Consider the following 24,621-nt stretch of genomic DNA (forward strand, 5'->3'; position numbering starts at 1 on the left):
AGTCCTGGGGGCCACCGGCCAGGTCTCTGCTGTGGGGTAGGAGCCCCAGGCAGGACATCTGGGGGTGTCTGGAGGGACCCAAGGAGGCTGAGACAATCTTGAGCTGGGTTGGGGGGTAGGCGGTGGATAGAGAAGGGACTGGGGAGAGGGGAGCTGGAGCTCCTTCTTTCTCCGTGCTCACCCTAGCCCCACCAGACAGCCCGCAATGGGGGAGTCCATGGAGAGGGGAGGGTCTTCTACTCCAAATGCCCAGGCCTGGTGAGCTGGAAGGAGCAGACTCCAGGGGCTTTCTGGAGGGGAGGCTGGCATGGCTGGGCAATCCCTTAATAGGTGCTGGGGTTTGGACATATGTAGGTCCCCGTCCTGGGAGCTCACCTACTTTGTCTCTGCCTCCCCAACCCCAGCTAGATTCCTTCTTAGGGGCTATTATGTCCTCTCCTCACCCCTCATCCTCAGTGGCTAGACCTTTTGCGGCTGGTTTGCCCTCCTGCCTCCAGCCCAGGCTGGCACATTCTCCCCAGCCCTGAGTTACTAGACACTGTACTCCATTTCTGCCAGGCTTCACTAGGTGCGTCTGCTTTCGGACTCCTGGGCAATGCTTCTGGAAATCCAGGTGTCACACTTTGCCTTTGGAGATTTGAGTCTCATGGCTATTGGTCCCTTTAGAGACTGACCCCCTTTTTTTTTAGATAAAGCCTATTTTATTTTAAGATTTTATTTATTTATTCATGAGACACACACACACACACACACACACACGCACACACACACACACACACAGAGGCAGAGGGAGAAGCAGGCTCCATGCAGGGAGACAGATGTGGGACTCGATCTCGGGTCTCCAGGATCATGCCTTGAGCCAGACGCTAAACTGCTGAGCCACCCGGGGATCCCTAGAGACCCTTCTCACCTGGCTTGCTGCCCGGCCTCTCCTGGCTGCTTGCCCCCTCATGACTCATCCTTTCCCATGAATCCATCCTCCTGGGCCCAGACATTCACAACACAGGCAGCAGTGAGGGGAGGGAGCTTCATGAGGGCATCTCCCATTGCTTGGGGTCACCCCCCTCCTGCCCCCCTGCCCTGCCACCCACTCTTTCTCCTGGGATACCTGTCTCCTGCCCACCTCAGGCCCCGGCTTCAGTCTCACAATCCAAATCCCGATTAGCCAGACCTTCTGCACTAAGCCCCTCTTCACTCCTGCGTCAGGACCCGCCTCCCGGAGTGTTTAAGCTCCCCTCCCAGGGGAGGCCCGGGTCCAGGCCCCAGGCCCCTCCTACTGAGATGGCAGTAAAATCCTCAGCTGGGCAGAGACCCATCCAGAGTGGGGATGGATTCCCCAAGGGAGGTTGCCTGATAGGAGAGCCTTGGAGGGGCTGAGAGAGATGGCATGTGGCCTCTAACCGCCCTCTCCCCACACTGTCCTCTTCACCTTACTGTGACTGATAAGCTGCCAGAGGCCCTTCACAAGTCCTCGAGCCCTCTCCAGGCAGGGAGCTTTGGCAGCCAGCCTGCAGGGAAAGGGTTATCATCACCCCATTTCACAGCTGGAAAGACTGAGCTTCTAGTAGGTGCCAGCCGGGGGCTAAGCAGAAGGCACTCTTCCTGTCTCTGATCCAGACCTGTCGTCTCCCCGGGTTATGTGGCTGCCCAGGAACGGGCACTGTATGCATTTCCTGGACGCGTTTACCGAGCGCCTACTGTATGCCAGGTACCTGGAGTGGGGCTGCAGGCGGGGGCATAAGGCAGGCTGAGCAGAGCAGCCAAAGCTTGGAACTGAGTGACTACCATTTAGATTAGGCATGGGTGGAATCTTCTGGGTTGGGGCACAGGCTTCAGAGGTCACAGGGCCACCAGGTGAGGGAGCTACAGACAGGTGTATGGCAGGGGCAACAACTAGATTTGTGCTTTGGCTAGTTTAGCTGGTGGCTAAGTCCTAGAAGGGAGGGGCCAAGTGCACAGGAGGGCGCCATCTGGGCTGTCAGCTCCTGGTCTCCAGGCCAGCTTGCTGAGGGAGCCCCGACCCCCATAAAGGAGAGGGAGGGGCCGTCCTCTTGGCCTCCATCAGGCTCCCCCCCTGTGAAGCAGCCAGAGGAGGGAGGGTGAGATGCCTCCAGTCTCCAAAACTGTCCTGCGAGGGGGCCCAGCCACCAGCCCCCCCCCAGCCCCTGCCAGACCGACCACCCCCTCCCCACGCCATCCCGAGGGGCCACCAGGCCGCCGCCCATTTGCATATCTGAGAGTGAAAAAAACTGCTTAGCACCACCGCCACGGGGCTGCTGAGCCCCCCTTTTGTCTGTTTGAGTAAGAGCTGGCGAAAGGCTGAAGGATAATTAGTCCCCGGTGGGCAGTGCTGGCCCCCCTCCTTGAAGATTTAAAGGCACAGCCCACCTACTTAGCCCATGTCTCCCCCCCAGGGCCCCCCTCCAGCCCCCCTCCCACACCCCCACCCTGCTGGGCCCTGGCGGCTGAGGAGGAGGAGACGTCAGCTGCTGGCAGGAGCCGATGAATGAGCATTTTATCTGATTAAACTGGGAGTGAACTGGCCCTTCTCTGTTATCTTTGGACCTGATTGGGTATTTAACACCAAATGCATTGTGTGTGCGTGTGTGTGCATGTGTGTGTGTGCATGTGCATGTGTGCATGTGGACAGACGGGGCTTTTCTAGTGCCCGTCAGGAGGAAATTGGATTGTACTGAAAAGCATTTAATCAGAGCTCAGGGGTGCGGCCTAAAGGAGTCCCTGAGCTGGGGGGGGGGCTGTCCTGCCCTTAGCCTTGGTGGGCAGCCCCCACCTTGGGCCCGCGGGTTACAGGGTCCTGCTCTGGCCACCGCCCTGGGCTGAGGAGTTGGTGGGGCCAAGGAGCTGAGCCCACCCCGAGCCTGAGCACCCTTCCAGACCACAACCCCCCCGTACCCGGGACCCCAGAACTCCCTCCGACTTCCAGGGCTTGTCCTCCTGAGGGCACCGAGAGAAGTCTCACGTGGTCATTGGGCCATCGGCCTATGGGACTGAAAAGGGGGCACCTCCTGGGATATGGAGAACCAGGGGCAGGGCCTGGGAGCGACACCCACCATGTTGCCAGGGTCCAAAGTGGGAAGATGGGGATTATCTGAGCTGGTGAATAAAGTGTATTTGTGAAGGAAGACTAGAACAGAACACATTTAACAGCTTAATTATTAGTTATTAGTAATTCGGAGTTTAGACGTGCAGTGTGCAGACCTCCACCCGTCCTCTCACAGGCTTGGGGTGGGCCTGGGGACGGGAGCCGCGGCCCCAGAGCTCTGTTTTGGTGTTTACCAGCAAACTGAGGCAGCCCTCCCACCCGGACAGATAGGCTGGGAAGGCGATGAGTCCAGCTCACCAGGCTCTTGACTCCTGAGTCCCGAGGCCTGGCCAAGGCAGCCGCAGGAGCAGGGACAGGGACTGGAGACCCCAGACCTGGGTTGGACCAATGACTGCTCCCCCTCCGTCTTGCCCTAGGGTCCTGGGAGGGCTACTGAGCTTCCAGCAGTTTCCCCAGCTGTAGAGTGGGGATGATAACTGCCCGTCCTTCATCAGGTTGGTGCATGGAGGAAACGAGATTATGATTAAAGTTCTGGGATCAGAGTAGGGGCTCAGTAGAGATGGGTGGGCATAGTCAGCATTATTGCGAGGAGGGCTAAGCTGGCAGTTGGCAGAAGGAATGGGCCGCATTTCCCAGGTATCACCCCTGGTTCTGTAGTCTCTCCTACGCGCACCAATCGATGATTCGAGCCCTCAGCAATTTATGGCCTCAGACCTCGGCTTTGTTTCCTGAGAGAGCCGCGCTTCTGGCCCACCCACCAGTGTTTAATCAGGAGCGGAGATGGGCAGCGATGCCACGTGGTGCCAGCTGTCTCCACGGAGCAGAGCCGAGGTCGTCCTGCCTCCGTCCGCCTTGTTGGCCAGATGAAAGGGGCAATCAGCAAGACCAAGCCACTCTCTCCACAGAGGGGGCGCTGGGGCCCAGAGAGGAGGGGGTGCAGCCAGGGTGACTGCTTAGGTCAGCGGCAGTCAGAACCAGACACAGGTCTCTAGGCACCCGTCCCGTCCCAAGCTCCCTCAGCTGTTACTTTTCTCACTCCTCTGAGGGGCTTCTGCCCCAGTGGGCCCCTCATCCACATCCCCTGTTGGGGCAGGCCCCGACTTGGCCAACCCATAGTCCCATCTCTTCCCTCAGTTCTCCCCTCCACGCCCTAAGACTTCCTCACCTCTCACTGCAGGGATGCATCCTCCCCATTTGACAGAGAGAGAAACTGAGGTCCTAGCTTCAGGACTAGATTGGAAGGAGGGAGGGCCCCCCAGTGCTTCTCGGGGAGAACCCTGACCACGGTCCCAACTTGGAGAGAGATACAGAGACAGACACACAGACATACAGACACACAGATAATCTCGACTCAACAGGCCCCTCACAGGAACAAGTTCACCGGGGATCCCTGGGTGGCTCAGTGGTTTAGCACCTGCCTTTGGTCCAGGGCGTGATCCTGGAGTCCCGGGATCAAGTCCCACATCAGGCTCCCTGCATGGAGCCTGCTTCTCCCTCTGCCTGTGTCTCTGCCTCTTTCTCCCCCTATGTCTATCATGAATAAATAAATAAAATCTTTAAAAAAAAAAAAAAGGAACAAGTTCACCGACCCGTACTTCTCTTCTACCAGCAAATCAAAGATCTGTCATGGCTTTCGTACTGACAACCACTAATGACTGACATCTGGGGTGGGACGGGGTGTTAGGTACACGGCCCTCTGTGTCCCCACGATCTCCCGGCCACCCTCCTACACTCGTCCCTGATGTAGTGACTAGTGATCTAGTGATGTACTTTCCTACGCACGCCATCCCCTCTCTCCGTCCTCTCCAGCACCTCAGCAGTCGGGATGGGGGGAGTTATGCCCTCAACAGATGAGACAGGCCCAGAGAGGGGGAAGGGTCGAGCCACGGTCACACAGTTCTTGAGTGGTGGAGACCGAACTGGAGCCTGCTTCAGCTGAACAGGTGGGAGGGCTGTGCAGGGCAAGGCCACAGGCCACAGGGCGGGCACGTAGCTCGGGCACAGAAAGCTGGCCTAATCAACGAATGAACGGATGCATACATGCGTGTGTGCACCAGGCCACAGTCACCAGGGAAGGAGAGAGGCAGCTTGGGGCCACGCGGGTGGGGAGCCCCTGACGTTTGTTCTCTGTGCCCCCTTCTTATTCCTCAAGCACTCCCACACCAGGGCAGCCCCTGGGGCTGGTGCCACCGCCCTCCCAGCTTCCCCATGCTGTCCCATTCCCCAGCGGGAGGCTCTCTCACTGGAAGTGTGCCTCCCCATCCAGATCTGATCCCTACTGTCTGTGGGGCCTGCGAAAGGGGCATAAGAGGAGGCTCTTGGCATGGGCCACCCTCTGTCCCCAAAGGGCCATCCCCTGGGCCTGGCCCTGTTTCTCCCTGAAAGTACTCGACTCTGGGGAGGACGGGTTGGGAAGAAGTCTGCATGGTTCTCAAGAGCAGACTCAGGTCCATCTGAGCAGGGAATTCTGGGGTCTTAGATACCCAGAATGTAACCTACAGTTGTGATACTTTGCCCAGCCCCACGGACCCTTCACCCATGGGGAGACACGAGTATGGTGGGAGCCCCGGAAGGACCCTCTGGATCATCTAAGGACGGTACCCCCATCTTTTTTTTTTAAAGATTTATTTATTTATTTATTCAGAGAGAGCGAGAGGCAGAGACACAGGCAGAGGGAGAAGCAGGCTCCATGCAGGGAGCCCAACGTGGGACTCGATCCCGGATCTCCAGGATCACACCCTGGGCTTCAGGCAGCGCCAAACCGCTGCGCCACTGGGGCTGCCCCTGGTACCCCCATCTTGTCTAATAACCCTGTTCCAGGGGCCTGGGGACCCTTTCCTGGGGCCAAGGTCACTCGCCCCTGTGGTCAAGTTGATCAGAAAGACAAGTCCACTCCAGCAGCCAGTGGCTTTCCCCTTGCTGGGTGGCACCAGGCTCCCCACTGCTCCAGGGACCAGGCAGGGGGTGCTGCGCCCACCAGCGTGTGAGCTTGCGGAGTCGGGGAGGGCGGCCGGCCTGCAGGGGGTCTTGCTGGGCGCTCACACAGACCAAGAGACAATAAATCGACAAACACTTAATCTCTCTGCAAATTGAAACGGAGCCGTAAATATCTGCTGCATCCCAGCAGCTGAGTTATGAGTCTTGTTTATTAATCTCTTTAGTCCCAGGTGATGGATGGGGGAGGAGGATGGCCCTCCAGAGACTCATAGGGCGGGGGTGAGGGGGGAGAGGAGTGGGCTAGGGGTCTGGGAACGGCCCTTCTGGAGAAAGGGTCAGAGGGTGGAGAGCGGCAGTGCCTGCCCCACCCCCCCACAGCTTCCCTCTCCTTCTCGAAGGGCCCATGAACACATGAACACAGCGAGCAGTCCTAAGCCTCCGGCACGGTGGCCAGCCCTCCCATTTCCAGCGCACTGCCATCTGCTCTCCTTAATCCTCCTTGCAGCCTCAAGAGGGGGACAGGAGAGACTATTCCCTCCACTTAACAATGGCAGACAGGCCCAGGGAGGTGGTGTGACTCATCCAAGGTCACATAGCTCTGGTGTGGTGGAGACAGAAGCCTGCTGGGGCTGCCTGGAGAGGAGGGGAGGGGCTGCTGGGGGAGACAACAGGACACCTGCAGGATGGTCTTCTTACTTTTTCCCACCTTTCTCCCTTACCTCCCTTCCTCAAATGCTTGTGAGCTGGCTCTCTCTCTCCCTCTCCCTGTATGTGGAAGAAGAGAAGGACAGAGTCCGGAGAGGAAGAGTCAGGAGCTGGTGAGGGCCTCAGGTGGGTCCGAGAGCTGTGACAGCCGCCCACTCCAAGATCTAAGTTTAGGAATGTGCCCCCTGCCCAGTGCCAACACGGGAGCTCGCAGTTTAGCAGCCGCGGGGTGCAGGGGAGGAGCTGGGGAGGGCTGGAGCCCCCAGAGGACGTCCTGTCGGTGGGAACTGGGCCTGGAGGGGTGGCGTGGGCTGCGTGTGCACAATGCTTGTGTGTGATGAACATATGCCCCGGCCTGGGCCTCAGGACACGGGTGCTTGCAGAGGCAACAGGACAGAAGAGGCCCGGGCACGCTGGGGCCCGGGCACCGGGCAGGGGAGCTGGGGACTACAGACTGAGAGGAGCTGGAGCTAGAGGGACAAGGTGACAGTGATGCTCCGTTTCAAAGACTGCATCTGGTGGCTTGTGTGGAGTGGCCGGGAGGGGAACCCAGTCAGGCTCACCTCCTGGAGGCTGCTGAGCCCTGAGCCGGCGGACGGCCACATGCTCTCTCTCTCTGTCCCACTTGGATTCTCTAGTGTTTTCCCTGCCTCTTGTGGCCCAAAGTATCGAGGTCCCCTGGTGGGGCTCAGACACAGGACCGGGGTGATCTGCGTCTCAGGTCGAGCTCCGTGCCACTCAGGCTCATGGGCCCAAGACTCCTGGCCTTTGCCATACCTTCTCCCAAGATGGACATTCCTGCCGCCAGCGTAGGCAGTGTCATACTCAGGTAACCACTGCCAGGACCTGCCACCTGCTGCCAGGTGGTGCCTTGGGAGCGGGGCCTGGCCTGAGCTCCTTGACCCTAGCCCCACCAGCCTACAGATCTCATCCTGGGGGTGGGGGTCGGGGAGGGGCCAGGGCAGGACCAAGGCTTTGGTCAGCGCAGGAGCCCCAGGGGACTCTGGAACATCTGCTCCAACCTCCTCTGCTGACAGAGGAAGGAACCCAGAGAGGGAAGGGAGTTCAAGGTCACCTCCAGGAGCCAGTGAGAGCTCTGTGAGAGCAGGGGGCAGTGTGCAGGGGGCCAGGCGGGCAGAAGATGGGGGTCCTGTCGCTGTGGGCTGCGGAGATGGTGAGGCTGTGGCAGCCACGACCCAAGTGGGGCTGGGGAGGGGGAAGGCCCATGCCATGCAGGTGACCCTCTTCCTGGTTCAGCTGAGTCTGTCTCTGGCTAAGACTGCAAGTCCTATGGCTTGGGGACCCCTGGGCACACAGGGATGGCTGGGCACACTCAGGCCATGCAGGCAGGCACGCAGCACGGTATCTCTGCTACACCCCCAGTCCCCCCCTTTGTAAAGGGCCTCATCTGTCCCATCTGGTCCTCAGGGGCCGTTTGAGCAGGGTGAGCAGCTCTCCTGTGCTATAGATGGAGAGACCGAAGCTCAAGGACAGAGTGCTCAGCACTACCCTGGGCAGGCGGGACAGAGCCAGCACCTCTCCCCCTGCGGAGGGGCCTGGGGTGGGGGGTGGGCGCTGGGCTCCGAGGCCTGCCCCCCAGTGCCCTGAACCCCATCTCTGCTGCTGTGCCATCTGGGACAGTCACAGTTCCTCCGGCCTGCCCTCCTCTCCTGGTCCATGAAATGGGGCGCTCTTTCTTGGGGACATGCTATCTGGGGGAGCTGAAGTCAACCTACCACCCTTCGGAGAGGTTAAAGGGGGTGGTGCCGCGGGGCAAGTGATGTTAAGGAAATGAGGGCCAAACAGGATCATTCTGGGGTCCAGCAGGCTTCAGAAAAGGAGAGACCCAAGAGCTGCACTCAGAGGGGGGCAGGCACGTGGGCACCGGCAAGGGGAGATGGAGGCAGGGGGAGAGGCTTTCAAAGAGAGAATGAGAGAAATGAGTTATTCCAGTGTGGTGAGGAGGGAAAACTCCACTGAATCTTTAAACAACCCTTGTCAATTATTCATCTGCTGGTTGAGGGCCCTCTGGTCTGCCAGCACCGGAGGGAGGGAGGGGGGAGTGAGAGAGAGAGAGAGAGAGAGAGAGAGAGAGAGCCAGAGAATCAGAAAGAAAGAGAAAACCGAAGAAAGGCAGAAGCAGGGAGATGCCCAGGTTGGGGGGCGGGGACGGGGAGGGAGAAGGGGGTGTGTGGGCGGGGAGTGGAGTGAGGGAGCTGGAGAGAGGAGGGTAAAGACCCTCCGCTGGAATTTCAGCACACACTTCCTGAATGGCAAGAAGTACTGAGTACTTCTGCTTCCTCCAGGAAGCCTTCCTTGCTCCTCTCTCTTCCTGAGGGCTCACTGGGCGTGCACGGCAATGCTGGGTGACTGTGGCACTTAAGAAGAGAAATGGTGCCAGCCGCGCCCCTTTGCCAATCATCCCTCACCTGCTTCCCGTGAGCCTAGTCTGTGTCGTTCTGCTATTTGTGGAGTGGGGCTCTCTCCCGCCTGCGGAGAACTTGCAGAGCCCGGGCCCTGGGCCTCTCCGTCCACCACCCTCCCCCTGCACCTCTGCACACAGCACTGGGCACCTGGCAGGGGATGGGGGTTTGGGTTTTCTGGCAGGTTGGAGGAACTGCTGCTGTAGCTGCCCCAGTGGGGGTGGGCAGTGGGCAGTGGGGGGCAGGGGCTTTAGAAGGCCTCTGTGAACCCAACCGGAGCCCTCCTGTTACCCGCTCAGCAGGAGGTGGGCTGGGGGAGGGCGGGAGGGGTGAAGGGGGATGCTTGCAAGTTGTTTCATGTTTGGGGGTTGAAGACTCCTGACGTTGCATTCCTCACACCCAAAAGCCCACCTCTCCCTGGAAAGACTTTCTGGGCTACCCAGAAACCCTTCCTCCAGCTCTGCCAAACCCGACACTTGACCGGAGACCACACCCATGGACCCCTGGTCCCAGTGGGTCCACTCGGGACAGGAGCTTTGCACCACGTGCACACAGTGGCACCTGAAAAGCTTGTGTGAAGACCAGCCTGCAATGGGAGACTGGGCAGGACTGCAGCTGGGAATGAAGGCGGACCCGAGGGTGTACTCGGGGAAGGGTGCCCAGGGGGCGGCTAGAGCGGAGGCTGGCAGGCCCTGGGGCAGCGGGGAGCACCCGTGGCCTCTTCGCGGAGAGGGGACCGACCCGGCATCCCCTCCACCTCCTCCTCTCTTCCCAAGGTGTTCCTTTCTCCAGAAAATGTTAGATTTCCTATTAAGCCAGAGTAGGCTCTGGAGAGACTCAGGCAAAATTGTTTCTTGGGCTCTGGAGACCCCACTACAAGACGAGACACACAAATGCACCAGGAATCCGGTGCCAATGAGAGGCTCACGGTCTGAACACAGAGGTGGAGAGAGGAGGGGAGGCAGCTTGTCGTCTGCTGGCCACTCCACCACTGCCATGTCACTGGGTCCCACTGCCACCAACCCCCGGCCCCGGGCTCTGCTGCTGGCCACACATCCAGGAGTCACACCCTGCGAGGGGGCCACTGCCACCCGGATGTGTTCAAGTGTTATTCGAGTATCTTCTATTGCTCTGGGCCTCTGCCTGCAGCTTACGTACTGTGTTCTGTGCTCACTACCACGGTAGTCTGCGGTCCCGTGTCCCGTAATACGGTGCCGTGGAGGGTCACTGCAGGGCTGGGGTCTATTGCTATGCAACTATACAGCACCGCTCCCTGACTGCGTTCTATTGCTTGTCACTTTGTCTCTTGTTTGCATGAGCTCGTCTATCGCTATGTAATTTTGTTTGGTTGCTATGGAACAGTGACCCATTGCTGCATGGCTACCTGCGATTTCACGGAGCTGCACATTGCTCCTCACCCACGCTCTATTGCTTGGGATGGGGCTTTGCCGGCCATGTGAATGTCTGGGTCCTGCCCCGGTCCGTGCAGGCTCTGGCCAGTGGGTAGGAGCTGGAACTGGGGGCTGGGTCTTCCAGACCCAACGAGGGCAAAGAACCAGAGGTAGGAATAGCCAGATGGTAAATCTGAGCTGAGAGAGAGAGGTGGGAAGGGACAGATGATGCAGGGTTGGGAGGGAAAGGGGGCCTGACACAGGGTGTGATGGGCAAGGGAGAAGGGCAGGCCCAGTGTACTGAATATTCTATGAGTGTCTGAGGGACCCAGTGGTGTCAGGTTGGCTGAACAGCACAGGCCTGGGGAAGGCAGCATGGGAGAGTGGGGTTTGGAAGCCTTCGGCAGGGTCACCCCACCTCGGGGCCTCCTCATTGCCACCCTATATCAAATTAGGAGATACCACCATCTAGCCGGGTGCCCAGCAAGGGGGAAGGTAGAAGGACGAGCCCGCCAACAGGGCTACTGGGTGATTCTCAGAGAGGGCACGCATCTCTGGATGATGCACCTAACTCACAGCCACTCAGCCTGTGGGTACAGGGGAGCCCTAATCCCCCTTGTAGGCGCTCAGAACCTTCCAGAATCTTGTCGTCATGCTCTTGGGCTACATATTTCTCCTCCTCCCCTCCACCGTTCACAATGGTTACTCGGCCTCTTGCTTAAGAACAGTTCCTGCTCTTGGCTAACCTTGACTTCTCAAGCTGCAGTCTAGAACCATCTCATACAGCAGAATCCTTAAGAGACGATGAAGAGTGACCACAGGCACTATTCATGCTGCCAAAGTCTCCAAAGACAAGGTCTGAATGTTTATTTTCAACCGAGTTGAGAGCCGGGCTGGCAGGTCAGCCCCTAGAGCTGTTTCCCAAGGGGCAGAGGTGAGACAAGGGGGTGTAGAAGGTGGCCCGTGAGTGCTCTTGGACCTGCTCCGGGGTGGCCAGGGGCAGTCCATGTGGGAGCACCCTGGGCACACCCAGCGGTCTGCAAACCTTCCTACTCATCTGACGGGACATGTTTCAGAAAGGTGCAGAAGTGCCAGGGGAAGATGCGGAGGCTGTCAGTGGAGAGGGTCAGGTCCTGAGAGGAAGAGGCCCTGGGCTTCCCTAGGGGCCAGTGGCCTTGGCTGGGGCCTTTCCTCAGGATCTTTCTGATCCATGTTCCCCATGGGATCAGCTGTGGAAGAAGGGGGGGAGCCACTCATGAAGGGACCTGTGGTACCCCTGCAGGAGACTTTGACTGGACTGTCTTACAGGTAGCCTGTTCTTCACCTCTTTGCAAGAAGGGGCCAGGACTCAGCACTGACCCTTCACCAAATTAAGATGCCACCTTCGCCACTTCATCAACCCTTTCCCAGCATCTGGTCTCCTGCCAGGAGGGGGCCGCAGCAGCAGCCATGAGCAAGGGCACAGACTCTAACCAGAGATGACATCCTCTTTTCTTTGAGCCCCAAACTCTTCTTTGAGAAATCAAAACTAATGACTCAGAGGGGCTTTCCTTTACCCAGTGGACGTGTACCTGAGAAAGTTCTGGGTTGCTCACTACCTGAGTCAATGGATGGTGTCTTACAAGTGTTGGGTTTGCCTGAGGAAAATTGTGTTGGGAGTTCCATTCAAAAGATGAAGAAACTCTGTAAAATGAAGAATCCACACCTTCCACCAGTTTAGCTTTGGGGTAAGTCACATATGGAGTGTGCTTAAAGGGAGGCCTCCTTGCCACCTGAAGAGTGACCAGGTGACAGCCAAACCCCTTCCCTGTGACCCCATCACCACTCTGGCCCTCCCAGTGCTGAGTGGAAACACTCACCATCTCATGGGACATCTTGGGTAACTGAGGCTCTACCTCTGCTTCCTGAGAGGTAGATGTGCTGGATTCCATTGTAGAGCTCACTGTGGCCTTGGACCAGGATTCACGGATGGTACCCAACTTTTCATCTAAGATCTTGGGGTCTAGGATGGGAAGAACTTGGCTGTTGTTTGGCGTCAAGAAGTTTTCCGGATTCTGAGAAGAGAAGGTGCAAAGAAATTTGTGTCTTTCTACCACAAGTGTACTTTCTAGATCCTTCAAGCTTCTCCTCTTCATGGCTCAGGAGGCCCTGCATGCGGGCCCGTCTACCTCCTACCATCCACCCCCTTGCTCACTGGCCTCACCACATTGTCCTTGGCATTCTTCCAATGAGCCAAGCTCTTTCCTGCCTCAGGGCCTTTCCATCTGCTGTGCTCTCTGCCCAGAAAGCCTCATGGGTCTTTACAGGGCTGTCCTCTTCTTGTCATTCAGGTCTCAGCCCAGATGTGATCTTCCCGGATGGGCCCTGGCCTTCAAGATAGAGGCCCGTTCTCTCTAAAGTCACCCCTCCTCTACTGTACTCTCTATTCACATTATCCATTTTACTCTTCACAGTACTCAACTCTGCCGGAAAATTAAACTTGCAAAAACTCTTTTTGCTTGTTTAGTGTCTGCCTCCCTCCTCTCCTCCCCACACTAGGACACAAGTGACATGTAGGCAGAGACTTTGTTCATCCCCAGTGGCTGCCTCATTGTAAGTGCACAACACATATTTGTTCCAGGAATAAATGAACCATGCCATCTAGGACTCTCACGTCTGGTATGGTAGCAACAGCCTTGGGCCTTTGACACCCTTTGCCGGGTAGATTTCTTTTCCATTCCATGCTTGCCGTATCCTCCTACCTTATTACCTGTTTATTACCTGTTAAACAGTCTCCTCTCTCTACTCTGCTGGGCCTCCTCTTTGTCTTTCCAGGTTCTTTTTCCTCTTCCCTTCTTCCCTTGGCAGGACCACAGCTCTCATCTCTGCTTATCTAGAACCCAGCCCCACTCAGATCCCAGCCTCTCCAGGAAATCTTGATGGCCTCCACCCACACTCACTTAAGGCTTTTCTGGAATGTTCCAGACCAGCAGCTGGCTCTCTCTGCTCTCACACTGTTCTCTAACTCCAGGCTCATTTGCCATTTTTGTTTTTCTGCCCGAACTTTAAGTTCCCTGGGCTTAGAGACATGTGCTATGCTCCCTTTAGGAGAGATTACTTTAAAGCTCTGGTGGAGATCCATGGTTAGCCCTAACGTGCATGTTGCTCAAAGGCTGTAGGGAGCTCAAAGGCAACCAGCTTCTACCCCACATCAGTTGTTGGAGTTGTCTTAGCCACATAGCAGATAAATATGCCACCATCTGTGCTAGAAGCAAATAGAACAAGGGGCATAGTGCCAACCAGGACAGGATGTGCTCAACGTTAGAGGTGCTTGAATGTCTGTCCCTGAACAAACAGAGGGAGAACAGTACAGGTAAGCCTCTCTTTAAGTGGACACTATATGAAAACCCACACATATGAACCAGATGAATCAGGATAAGGACCCTTCATTTTACCACTTGGATCCTTTAACTAATGATTCCTTTATGCCCTTTTATTTTTTATTTTTTATTTTTTTTTTTTACATTTTTTTAAATCTTTATTTATTTATGATAGTCACAGAGAGAGAGAGAGAGAGGCAGAGACACAGGCAGAGGGAGAAGCAGGCTCCATGCACCGGGAGCCCGATGTGGGATTCGATCCCGGGTCTCCAGGATTGCGCCCTGGGCCAAAGGCAGGCGCCAAACCGCTGCGCCACCCAGGGATCCCTGGCATACAGAAATTAACAGGAAGTCCTTTCAGGCCTCTGTCATTAGAGTAAGGGATAGTCATACAAGAACAGAGGTATCCAGTCCAGTCTGGGCCTCATCTCTGACCCACCCTGTCAGGTGGGTACAAGGACAGACACTTCCAAAGAGAAAGCAGTTACATGAAGATTCTTGAAATGAGAAGAGTGAAGCATTGAGTGACCTTGAGGCTGATTTTGGCACCTATTGTACCCAAACTTCCAGGCCTGTTTTGCCCCTGGGCTTCAGACCTGGCCACCTCTCTCATCTGCCTCTCCCAGTAGCTATGGTTTAGGGAGGGCGAGATTCGTTTAGAGGCTCCCCACTGAACACACCAGTGCCTTTGGATAGCATCTGAGTCAGGTGGTTTGGGGTTATCTTGTTGTCTCTGAGTTTTTTCTTTTCTTTAAAGATTTATTTATTTATTTGAGAGAGGGAGACAGATAGAACAGGAGCCAGGAAAGGGGCAGAGGGAGAGAGAGAAGCAGACTCCCTGCTGAGAATGGAACCCAACAATGTGGGGCTCTATTACAGGACCCTGAGATCATGACCCAAGCCAAAGGCAGATGCTTAACCAACTAAGCCACCCAAGTGCCCCGTCTTCGTGTTTTAGATAGGAAAAAGCACCGCATGTGTCTCCTGCTCAGAATAGCTGAACACCAGACTGGCTGTAGCAGGAGAACTACAGAATGATTACTGGAGATGCGTGGGTAGATGGATACAGGAAAGAGTGAAGGAAAGAACTAGCCAGACGGACTCCCCATTGACCAGGTGGCCCCTGGGACTGGGGCGAGATGCTGATTCAGGACCTGTAATGACATCTCTCCTCATTTCCAGGCAGAAAGCCAATCTTGCTGCCCTGGATTTCATAGACTGCCATCTAATCCAGTTAGGGGAGGAAGTGGAAGTAATGAAATCAAGAGAGAGGTCTCCAGAGGTGCCCCATCAGCTCTGAAAGCAGGGACACATTGCAGAGGGAGTCCCTTCCCCCATAGTCTGTCTCTCTGACATCTACCCTGTGTAGGCCCAGTACCAGCTGGGTAAACTCAGTGACCCAGAGCTGACGTTTACTGGGTTCCTCATCAAAGCGGGGCACTTACCAGGTACTTAAAAAAAAATTTTTTTTAAAGGTAGATTGTCATAAGTAGGGGCTCATTTAGATGTATCTGGAGTCTTGGAAGCTTGACCACCCTGTGTTCTACAAATGGACCTTGAGAGCTTTAGAGGTTCTAGCAAGGGAGCACAGCTACTCGTATACCCTTGACTGAGGAACTGGCCTTCAAAATCTAGACAGCACAGCTTCGGGAGGGATGCATGTGGAGCAGTGAGGGAGGAAGGGGACATCTGCCTAGCCAACCAGATCAGCTGAATCAATCTGGTGATCAATGGGGTGAGAGATGTTGCAGCCAGATCACCCTCACATCCGCTCACCAGGTACTTTTATGTAGGATTCTGAAATTTATCATGTATAATTCATTTAATTTTTCATCACAAAGATAAAATTAAAATGACACTGGCCCCTCAGTCCAGACCAGTGACTTCACCTTGTCAGTCTCTGAGGCAGATTATGGGGGGAAGATGTTCTCAGGAGGAGGGAAGGAAAGGCAGAGTAGTGATGAATGTCAACTCTTCTGTACCTTTGGACCCACAGCTGCTCTACCTGTAGCCCTTACCAGACTCAGTGGATCTACTCTGCTCTGAACTCTCCATAGCAGGTGTTGGACTGTACCTGTTCCCACAGCTGCTTTATGTACCTCCCCACCTCCCACACCTGTCCTTGCAGGACTCCTGCCCACAATTCTACTCTCCCGCTCTAATCAACTTTGTCAGGATCCATCCTTCCCTGGGAGTTGGGGGCAAGCAAGTGGGTGACTTTTATAGAAAAATCTTTAGACTCCCACACAGTAGAGGCCCCAAAGGGAGGTCCAGAAGCTGTTGCTCTTGTCATGTGAGGTCAGGGGCACCAGGAGGCCCACAATGCCCCACAGAGTACCTAAATTCTTCTTAACATCGCCTATTCAGACTGCTCAGCTTCAGTCTACCCACACTGTGGGGAGGCAAGTGTGCCCTTCTTCCTTGCTTCTCATGAGAAGAGAGCTTGTCTGGGGCTATAAGAAGGGGCCAGGCTGCTCGGAATGTGGGTGGTCAGGGTGGAGCATGGAGGAGGGAGACAGTGCTAAAATGAGGATGAGGAGAGAGCATAGGGCCTTGGGAACTACTCCTCCCTATTTAAGCCCAGCCTTACCTAGCTCTCCCCCTTCCAGGTGGGGGTGGAGGCTGCTAGCCCACCCCAGAGGCCGGTTTGTTTGCTTTTCTATTCGGCAGGCCTTGCCCCTGCTTGTGAAGGCAGCTTGGGGCTGACAAGTGGCCCCCTCACTCTGTGGTTCCGTGGCTGCACCGCGTCCTGCTTCATTAGGGCTGTAATTGGGAGACCTACTTTGAGAGCTCAAAGCAATGCACAGCCATGCACCGGCTCAGGCTCGCTGCACAGCCCACCGCTGCTTGTGTTGCCACAGCTGCCCCACACCACGTGAGTGTCATGGTGGAGAGAAGACTCCCTTCCTCATGCCTCTCAGGCCTCGCCGTTGCCTGTAGAGGAGGGTCTGTTGGGACAGACCAGGCCAATAGCATCACAGACTCGAGGCTTCTTGGGTCACCTGTTTCCTCCTCCTCCCCTAACATCTTCTGCCTCCCTCCTACCCACTCAGTCCCCTAGATCCCTAATCATGCAAAATGCAACAGTTCCAGCCTGCCCTGGCAATTACCCACTAGCCAGGGTGCAGCTGCTGTCCTTGGTGCTGAGAGCGCCCGCCCTCAGGCCTGCCCGCCGCTCGCCCCGCCCTGAGCTTCTCGCTGGAGCGCACACGCTCTTAATTCAATTAGCTGGCCCTGAACCCTCCCCCGGGAACCTGCAGCGGAAACTGACAAATTCTGTTTAACAAAGACATTTGTCCCCCTCCCTGCCGGCCTTGGGCTCTGCCCGCCTGTATCCCGCTCATTAGGTATCTAACAAAGTGCGTCCCAAGAAATCTGCTTCCAATCGCTAGTAATTCAGGAGGCCTGATGCAATTTTCTCCCTGATAAGGGTGTCTCGCCCGCTGGCAAGCACCATAATGAGCCCCGTGCAGCAGCTCCCTGATCAGTCACTGCTTTGTCATTTCCTGTGGTCCCAGTTGTAGGTTCTTATCTCTTCAGCTGAAGGCGAGGCTCAGAAAACGGGACCCTCCAAGAGGGCTTGCTGCCTCCCATGCATATCACAAGCCTCATTATGGCATCCTGCATGGTCTTGCACCTGCGCTGGGGCTGGAAGCTCTGAGTCTGTCTGCTAGCAAAAGAGGGTCTGAGTGTTAATCCTCACTGGGACCATAATTCATTCTCCAGAAAATGGTTTCAGAGGGTTAATCTAAAAGCAAGTTGTGGGGTCAGGGGAGGGGAGCCAGTGATAAGGATATTTTAAAATTCTGGCAAGGATTTTAGTATTAAATAGAGCCTTGCCTATAGCTCATTGGACAGTCTGTGGGCTCACTCTCGTTAGCTTGGAACCTGGGTTTTCCGCATTAAATCTTTCCCATTGGGTTCCTCCATTGTCATCTAGAGAGAGCTTTCCAACATAGAGTTGGAAATGGATCAGATCACATCTTACTGCTGCCAAAACCACTTTGAACCACCACCACCAAAGTCTAAACCTGCATCCTGGCATCCAGGCCCTCCACAGAGTAGGCTCCATCTAACTCTCCAGTCTCATTGCCCACAACAGCCGCCATTCGTTCCGTGTGCTTCTGATACTGTCAAGGCTCCATGGCTTTGCGTCTGCGATTCCTTCTGCCTTGCCAATTTTCAAGCCATTCCTTGAGGCATAGCTCAAACCATTCTTTCCTGTGACTATTCCCCAGACATTTGTATGCTCAGTGTACTTCACCCAGAAACCTTAGCAAGATGGGTGGTAATGACCTGCCAGGGTGCTTTACTGCTTGGCACAGGTTGGAGATCTAAAAACTGGCTAACAATTCATGCCTGAATGGCCTCGCGTGGAGTGGGGGTACATATGGTTTGGCTGAAGAAAGGTCTAAGCTATGATAGTGTGGCTTTGAGAAAAGTTCTGCCCCCACTCTCTGAATAGTTTGGTCTGGAAGCTTTGCCCTCTTTCATCTCCCCCCACCCCTTCCTCAACCCAACAGTTGTACATGAGAGAGAGCAGAGCAGGCCAGGGGAGGGCCCAAATGTCCAGCTTCGTTAGCCATCCCTGTATCCTGACTCAATACTTTCCATCTCTGGCTGCGAGCCACGGGCTCACTTTCTCAAGGCAACAGAATCCTGTGGTTGGTGAGCCATTTGGGGTGAGCATGCAGTATGGCTCTTGGTCCAGCCCTGCCCACTCACAGGCCAGAAAGCAGGTCTCCACTTTCTCCATCTCCTCCACAGCTCCCAGCTCAAGGCAGGGTACACTGGGGACTTCAACATCTCTGGCCTCTAGAGAGATGATTGTCTGTCTCTTCTCCATTTCTTCATTCCCTGAAAAATTGCTGTGAGACCAAATGTGGGGCTGGTGATGTTTATCTTCAGCACTTGACAAGGCCTCCTGATGTCCTTATGGATGTGAATCTGGTGGAGCGGCTGTCATGAGGGGCGGGCGCCGAGTGACAGATTAGCAAGGCTTCATTGTTCCCCTCCCCCAGGAGCCCTGTCCTCATCTCTGATGAGTTCAGCATGTTTGTCAGCAGCTACACTGGGCTGGGCACTTACACATGCTCCTTTATTCAATTTTCACTACATTCCTGGCTGGTAGGGATCACACCTCCCCTCTGTGGATGAGGAAGGTGGGACTCAGGGTGGCTAAGATCAGTGAAAGATCCAGGATTCAAACCCAGACTTAAGGATGCACCCTGTTTGCGTAGGGGGTATGGGGTGGAAAGGAAGACAGGCAGGATGTTGTGCAGTTGTGGGAGGGGAAAGGGTCCTTTTTCTCGGGATCCATCATTGTCCTTGTGGTAGCATTTTCAGAGCTGGAGTCTTGGGGGTGGGGACAGAACCCTTCAGAGGACAAAACCAGCGGAGGATGCTATCGTGCAATCCTGAACACTGGGCCTTCTAGGCAGCTGTGCTTCATGAGGAAATGGAGGCAGGTTTGTGTTGGGGCTTCTCTGAGGACCAACCCAGAGCTTTCATAGAAACTTATAAAAATTCGTCAAAAGCCAGCATGGTTCTGCCTATTACCTGCCCTCACCTCCACATTTGTTAAACAGCCACCTGTCCCCACTTTGGTCTGGTCTCCAGAGAGCTTTGTGGCTGATTTGAGTGAAAACACCAGGCAGCCCTTTGCATGGCATTGAAGACCTGCCTTGCCTCTCCCTGCAAGAACAGGGAAGGGGGAGGGTCTAAAGGGATTGTGGGAACCACCACTTCCCTCAGTGGGTGGCAGCAGGGCCATCTCCTTCTCTCCTCAAGGGCTCCTACCCTGTGCCAAAATCCAAGGAAATGCATGGGTTTCAAGTCCTTCCAGCACCTCTCAGGCTTGTGGACTAAGAAGGAGGCAGCCACCCAATGTGAGGAGCCCCATCTCTGCCTGCATAAGACTCTGGATTCCAAATTCCAGCTGGAGAGGGCACACTGTTGCCAGACACCCAGATGACTGCATAGACTTGTCCCACCTTGCAGGAGGCACATTTCCATGCAAGGAGGCAGCACTGACACAGTGAGCATCTATCATGTGCATGCTGGGCTCCCGTCCACATGGGTCAGCCTAGGAAACCTGGTCAGTATGGGCCTCGCTTCAAAGAGGTTGCCTGTAAGCTGGAGGGCACCTAGGATGCTGTGGGATCTTGAAACCAGTTCATTAAAAGAGGCAGACTACTTAGCCTGGAGAAGCACAGACTCCTGGGGGACCAGATCACACTCTTCAAAGGGAAGAGGCCAACATCAGAAGGAAAGTGGAAGAGAGCAAAAGGTTATTCATATATGTATATGTGGAGTAGCCACCATAGGCTTATGGATTCTTAGAGCTGAATGGACCTCCAAGGCCAATCCCCACAGCATGTGTGATAGAGGGAAGTTTGTGGCATATATGCATATATTGTGGCATATATATGGTTTTGGTGAATCTATGTAGTTACTCACATATTCATCTACACACACAGCTCCAGCTTAAAGCAGATCACTCTCAGCAGCAGGTGCCTGTAGACAAGTCCCATCAGAGGGAAAAAGCTTAACCCATGGCCAACAGACCTAGCTTTGAGCACAGTCCATCTTGTCATTCACAGAACCTGCAGGCTTTGCTGGCTAGTGTGCCAGGCAGCATGCCGGATGGCTGACCGTGTGCCAGTATCCCCAGGACTGGGGGCTTGCCAGGGCTGCACGGAGGAGCCTGGGGGCACAGAGAGGGTGGGCTCAGTGGGAGGTGGTCATTTCTATCTGTTGTGGCCACCAAGCCATGGGACAGGGCACTTCTGGTGGTAGTAAGCATCCTGTCATGGCAGAGTAAGGTTAAGTCCACCTGCAGTGGATGTTGTCAAGGAGAATCCTGTCCAGGGTGGGCTCCTGAGAGACAGCTCTGTGGTCTCTGCCTGTTTGGAAATTCCGCAATACTCTTGTTCCCAGGGCTCTGACAATGGGTGATGTGGAAGCAGTAGGTGTGGGGGGGTGGTGTTCACCAAAACCTCAATTAATCAGGATAACATGTCTCTGTCCTATGGAGGTTCAGGAGAAAGAGGATGTGTCCTCAGGAGGGTGGTACCTAAATAGGCCATGTGTATTTATTTCTCCTGAAGCATCACCTTTCAGTAGCACATCTGACTACTTGCAGGGAATTGCCCTTGAGATGGAACCATTAGCCACATGGATGAGGGGCCCCAGGAGGCCCGTTATCCCAAGCCCCCCTGCAGCCAGAGTGTCCTTGGGACTCTAAGATCCCAGACTGCAGGCGGTGGCTCATGGAGCTTTGAGCAGTGTTTGATTTAAAAGATGGAAGAAGGGATCCCTGGGTGGCGCAGCGGTTTGGCGCCTGCCTTTGGCCCAGGGCGTGATCCTGGAGACCCGGGATCGAATCCCACGTCAGGCTCCCGGTGCATGGAGCCTGCTTCTCCCTCTGCCTGTGTCTCTGCCTCTCTCTCTCTCTCTGTGACTATCATAAATAAATAAAAATTAAAAAAAAAAAAAAAGATGGAAGAAGCAATGGTCGTGGTCCCTCAGGCAAGAATGCAGACATGAAGGCCAGGTACCTTCCACCATGAATTTGCAGACAACATCATAGGTGCAACAGGAAGAGGCAAGGAATTCAGAGCCTGTCAAGTGTTTGCTCTCACTGGGTTTCATCAGGCCTCTTACCAGGAGCTGATGCTACTCATGAACTCACTTGGTGGTTGTCTGGTCCACATTCCCTGGATTCCTCGAAGAATGCAAGCTTTATGAGGACTGTAAGATCTCTCAAACCAGGACAGTATCTGCTACACAGTAGGTGCCCAATAAATGTTGGCAGTGGCACAGAGAACACCAGTGTTGTGATCTTGAGGGCGATGGTGAGTGAGGGAGCTGGGGCTGGGCCCTCTGGGCTCAGCTACGACACCATCCACCTGTTCATCAGCTCTCAACACTCTCCCACCACCCCTAGCGAGAAGGATGCCAAAAGGGCTCAGATGCTAGCAGAGAGCCAGGTCCAAGCCCGATGAGGGTGAAAAAAGGCAGATGGGCTCCATGGCTGCCAGTCCCTCCCTCTCCTCATTGTATCCACAAGGACAGCCAATGAATGGCTTGGGTGCCCTGGCTGCAAGAACCTATGTGGAACCCACCACATTTGCCCCAGAATTGGAGTTCAAGATTCTAGAATCAAAGTGAGTCAGTTATGGGCCAATTCACATATAGTGTCACCAAGGAACAGTTTAGCCACAAAGATATGCAGCTTCTGTGCACGCCAACAGGGGTGTGAAAATGTCTGCGTGGCAGCCTGCATTGTGTGCGAACATGGGTATACGCATTAAGTGTGTGCACCCTTGCAAAGGGGGGTGGGGGTGCACACGTGTGCATGTCTGTGCATATGGGACCGTCTCATGCGATGGTGTGAGGAGTGTGCGAGTGTGGAACTGTGTTTGTGTGTGAATGCTTGGCTGCAGAATCTGAATTTCCTCTAGTACTATTTTCCTGGTTCACACCCAATCTTGATCCCTTTCTTTTCCTTTCTTCTCGGAAATCCATTACTGAAAGGTTTTTTTACCCGCCTCCAGGGGGAGGAGGGCTGGGGGAAGGGGAAGCTAAAATCACAAGGCCCAGATCAAAACACTCAGCCGCTAAATGAATTCGGCAGCGTTTTCCCGCATGACTTGGAGGGATAATTTAGTGAGGCCGCCAGCTGGAAGGAAAGGGATTAATTCTGCACTTAGCACAGCTCTGGTGAATAATTCATCAATGAGACCTTTGTGCCTAGCCCTTGGGCAACTGGGGAAGGGTCTGGTCTACCTGCCTGTTGCCTGCCTGGGTCCCCCAATGGCCTGACCAGGGGCACTTGATGCTCCTTTCGGTCCTCAGGACACATGTACCCCAGTGAAGGGTTGGGAGGCAGGGGCAGGTGAGGAAGGGATGGGCAGTGGCCACCGGCAGACTCAAGACCCCGACAAGAGGCGGTGGGGGGTTGAGCTCCAATCTGGGAAATCTGTGACATTTTCTCTAAGGACCCTGATTCTTTCTTGGGGTCTTTTGCTGCTTCTATGTCCTCCCCTCCCAATACCTTCTTGGTCCTACACCCGATGTGGGGATGGAGGTGGGGGTGGGAGCGGGGGTGTGTGACGGGCTGTATCTGACAAACTCTCTTTCACCAGGAATTAGAGGAATCAGGAATTAGAAGACAATGCCGAACATTCCAGAGGGGGAAGTGCTAATGGGAAGTCCCAGGTACCTACCAGAGGCCTTGTAGGGACACCTTTTTCGAGTGGCTACATTCCCAGATATGTGCCTCTTACCCTACACCAGGCAATTCCCTGTGTGCTCCATGGGTGAGGTCACAGGACAAGTATTATCCCAGCGCTAGTGGCTATTTTTCCTGGTGTGGGAAGCTGGCAGGAGGGGGCTGACCCAGAAGTTGGCCCCTGGTCACTAGTTCCCGGGCTCATGGTCCTGAACGGCCCACATCCCCGCTTTGTGTCTGTCTTAGCATCCCAGACTAAAAAGTGGCAGAAGGTGCCTGCCAGGAGCCAAATGACCAGGGTCCAGCCGGGACTCAGAGTCCAGGGAGCGCTGGCTGGAGGAAGGGATCCCATCCATCAGGCGGGGCTCGGCCGGTAGTAGCTTTCCACTTGGATCAACCCAGCTGTGGTAGGCAGGATTCCAAAAACGGGTCCCCAAGATTTCACACCCTAATCCCCAGCACCCATGCCTATGGGGAGCTATGACCCCGGGGATCACGTGGCACAGTTGACCTTGAGATGGGTACATTATCAGAGTGGGCCTCCCCCATCACATCGGCTCCTCTAAAAGCAGAGGGTTTTCTCTGGCTGTTGACAAAGGAGAAAGCCAGGGAGTTTTGAGGTATGTATGGGGGGGATTTGACATCCCTGCTGGCTGAAAGGTGGAGGGGGGCCCTGGGAGAAGGAACGTAGGTAGGCTGCAGCAGCCGAGAGGCCCCCCGGCTGACAGCCAGCGAGGAAACAGAGATGTTGGGAGTCTTGGAAGCACACTCTTTCCCAGAGCCTCCAGAAAGAAATGTGACCTTGCCAACATCTTGACTTGAGTCGCGCCCTGTCGGATTGCCTACCTATGCAAGTGTGAGCCCATAAGCGGGTGTTGTTTTAAGCCGCTAGGTTGTAGCAGTTTGTTACACAGCCATGGAAGCTGACATCCTAGTTGTAGGTTTGTAGGACTTGAACAAATCCTAGTTGTAGGACTTGTAGAACTTTGATCCCAGTGAGGCAGGCTTGCCTTGGGCTGAGTTACAGGCCGACTCCCAGGCCTGGGGGGCCTCTTCTCTCAGCCCTCCTCTTCCTAATCTCAGTTTACTGTCTCGCTTTCTGGAGCCTTAAATCACCCTCAGACATTTCTAGCCAAAGCAGTGGTCCCTCCTCCCCAAAGCCTCTGGCCCCAGCCCCTGGACAAGGCCAGCAATTGTGCAAGGGGTTGGAACCCACCACGGGGCTACAGGAGCTGGCGCTCGGCTGCCCTCCACATCCCCACAGCCTTACCTCAGAGGAAAGCAGCTGGAAGGAGATATCCACTGTGGGGGCCTCACCATTCATGGTTTTCAGCTTGGTGTCCTGGGGAGGAGAGCGGAGAAGTCAGTCCATGCTGGCCAGGGCAGCTTCTGCCTCTGATCTGCCCGTTGCTCTGGATTCCTCAAGGGGCCTGCTGGGGGCTCTGCCTGGGGAGTGAGAGGGAGGCAGGAGCTGGTCCCCCTGCCTCTGCTCACCCTCACTGCCTTG

General features: G+C 55.2%; 1 protein-coding gene across 1 annotated transcript in view; it reads right to left on the bottom strand.

The window, feature by feature from the left end:
• Window positions 1-24,621, bottom strand: part of CCDC33 (coiled-coil domain containing 33) — a 104,260-nt gene that overhangs the window by 26,011 nt on the left and 53,628 nt on the right. The window contains exons 11-12 of the mRNA XM_041738670.1: window positions 24,385-24,456; window positions 12,380-12,574 (exon numbers count right to left, since the gene is read on the bottom strand). Of these exons, the coding sequence (XP_041594604.1) occupies window positions 12,380-12,574; window positions 24,385-24,456 (267 nt within the window). The remainder of the gene's footprint in view (window positions 1-12,379; window positions 12,575-24,384; window positions 24,457-24,621) is intronic.

This window comes from Vulpes lagopus, chromosome 2 (genome assembly GCF_018345385.1).
Source record: "Vulpes lagopus strain Blue_001 chromosome 2, ASM1834538v1, whole genome shotgun sequence".
NCBI classification, from domain to species: domain Eukaryota; kingdom Metazoa; phylum Chordata; class Mammalia; order Carnivora; family Canidae; genus Vulpes; species Vulpes lagopus.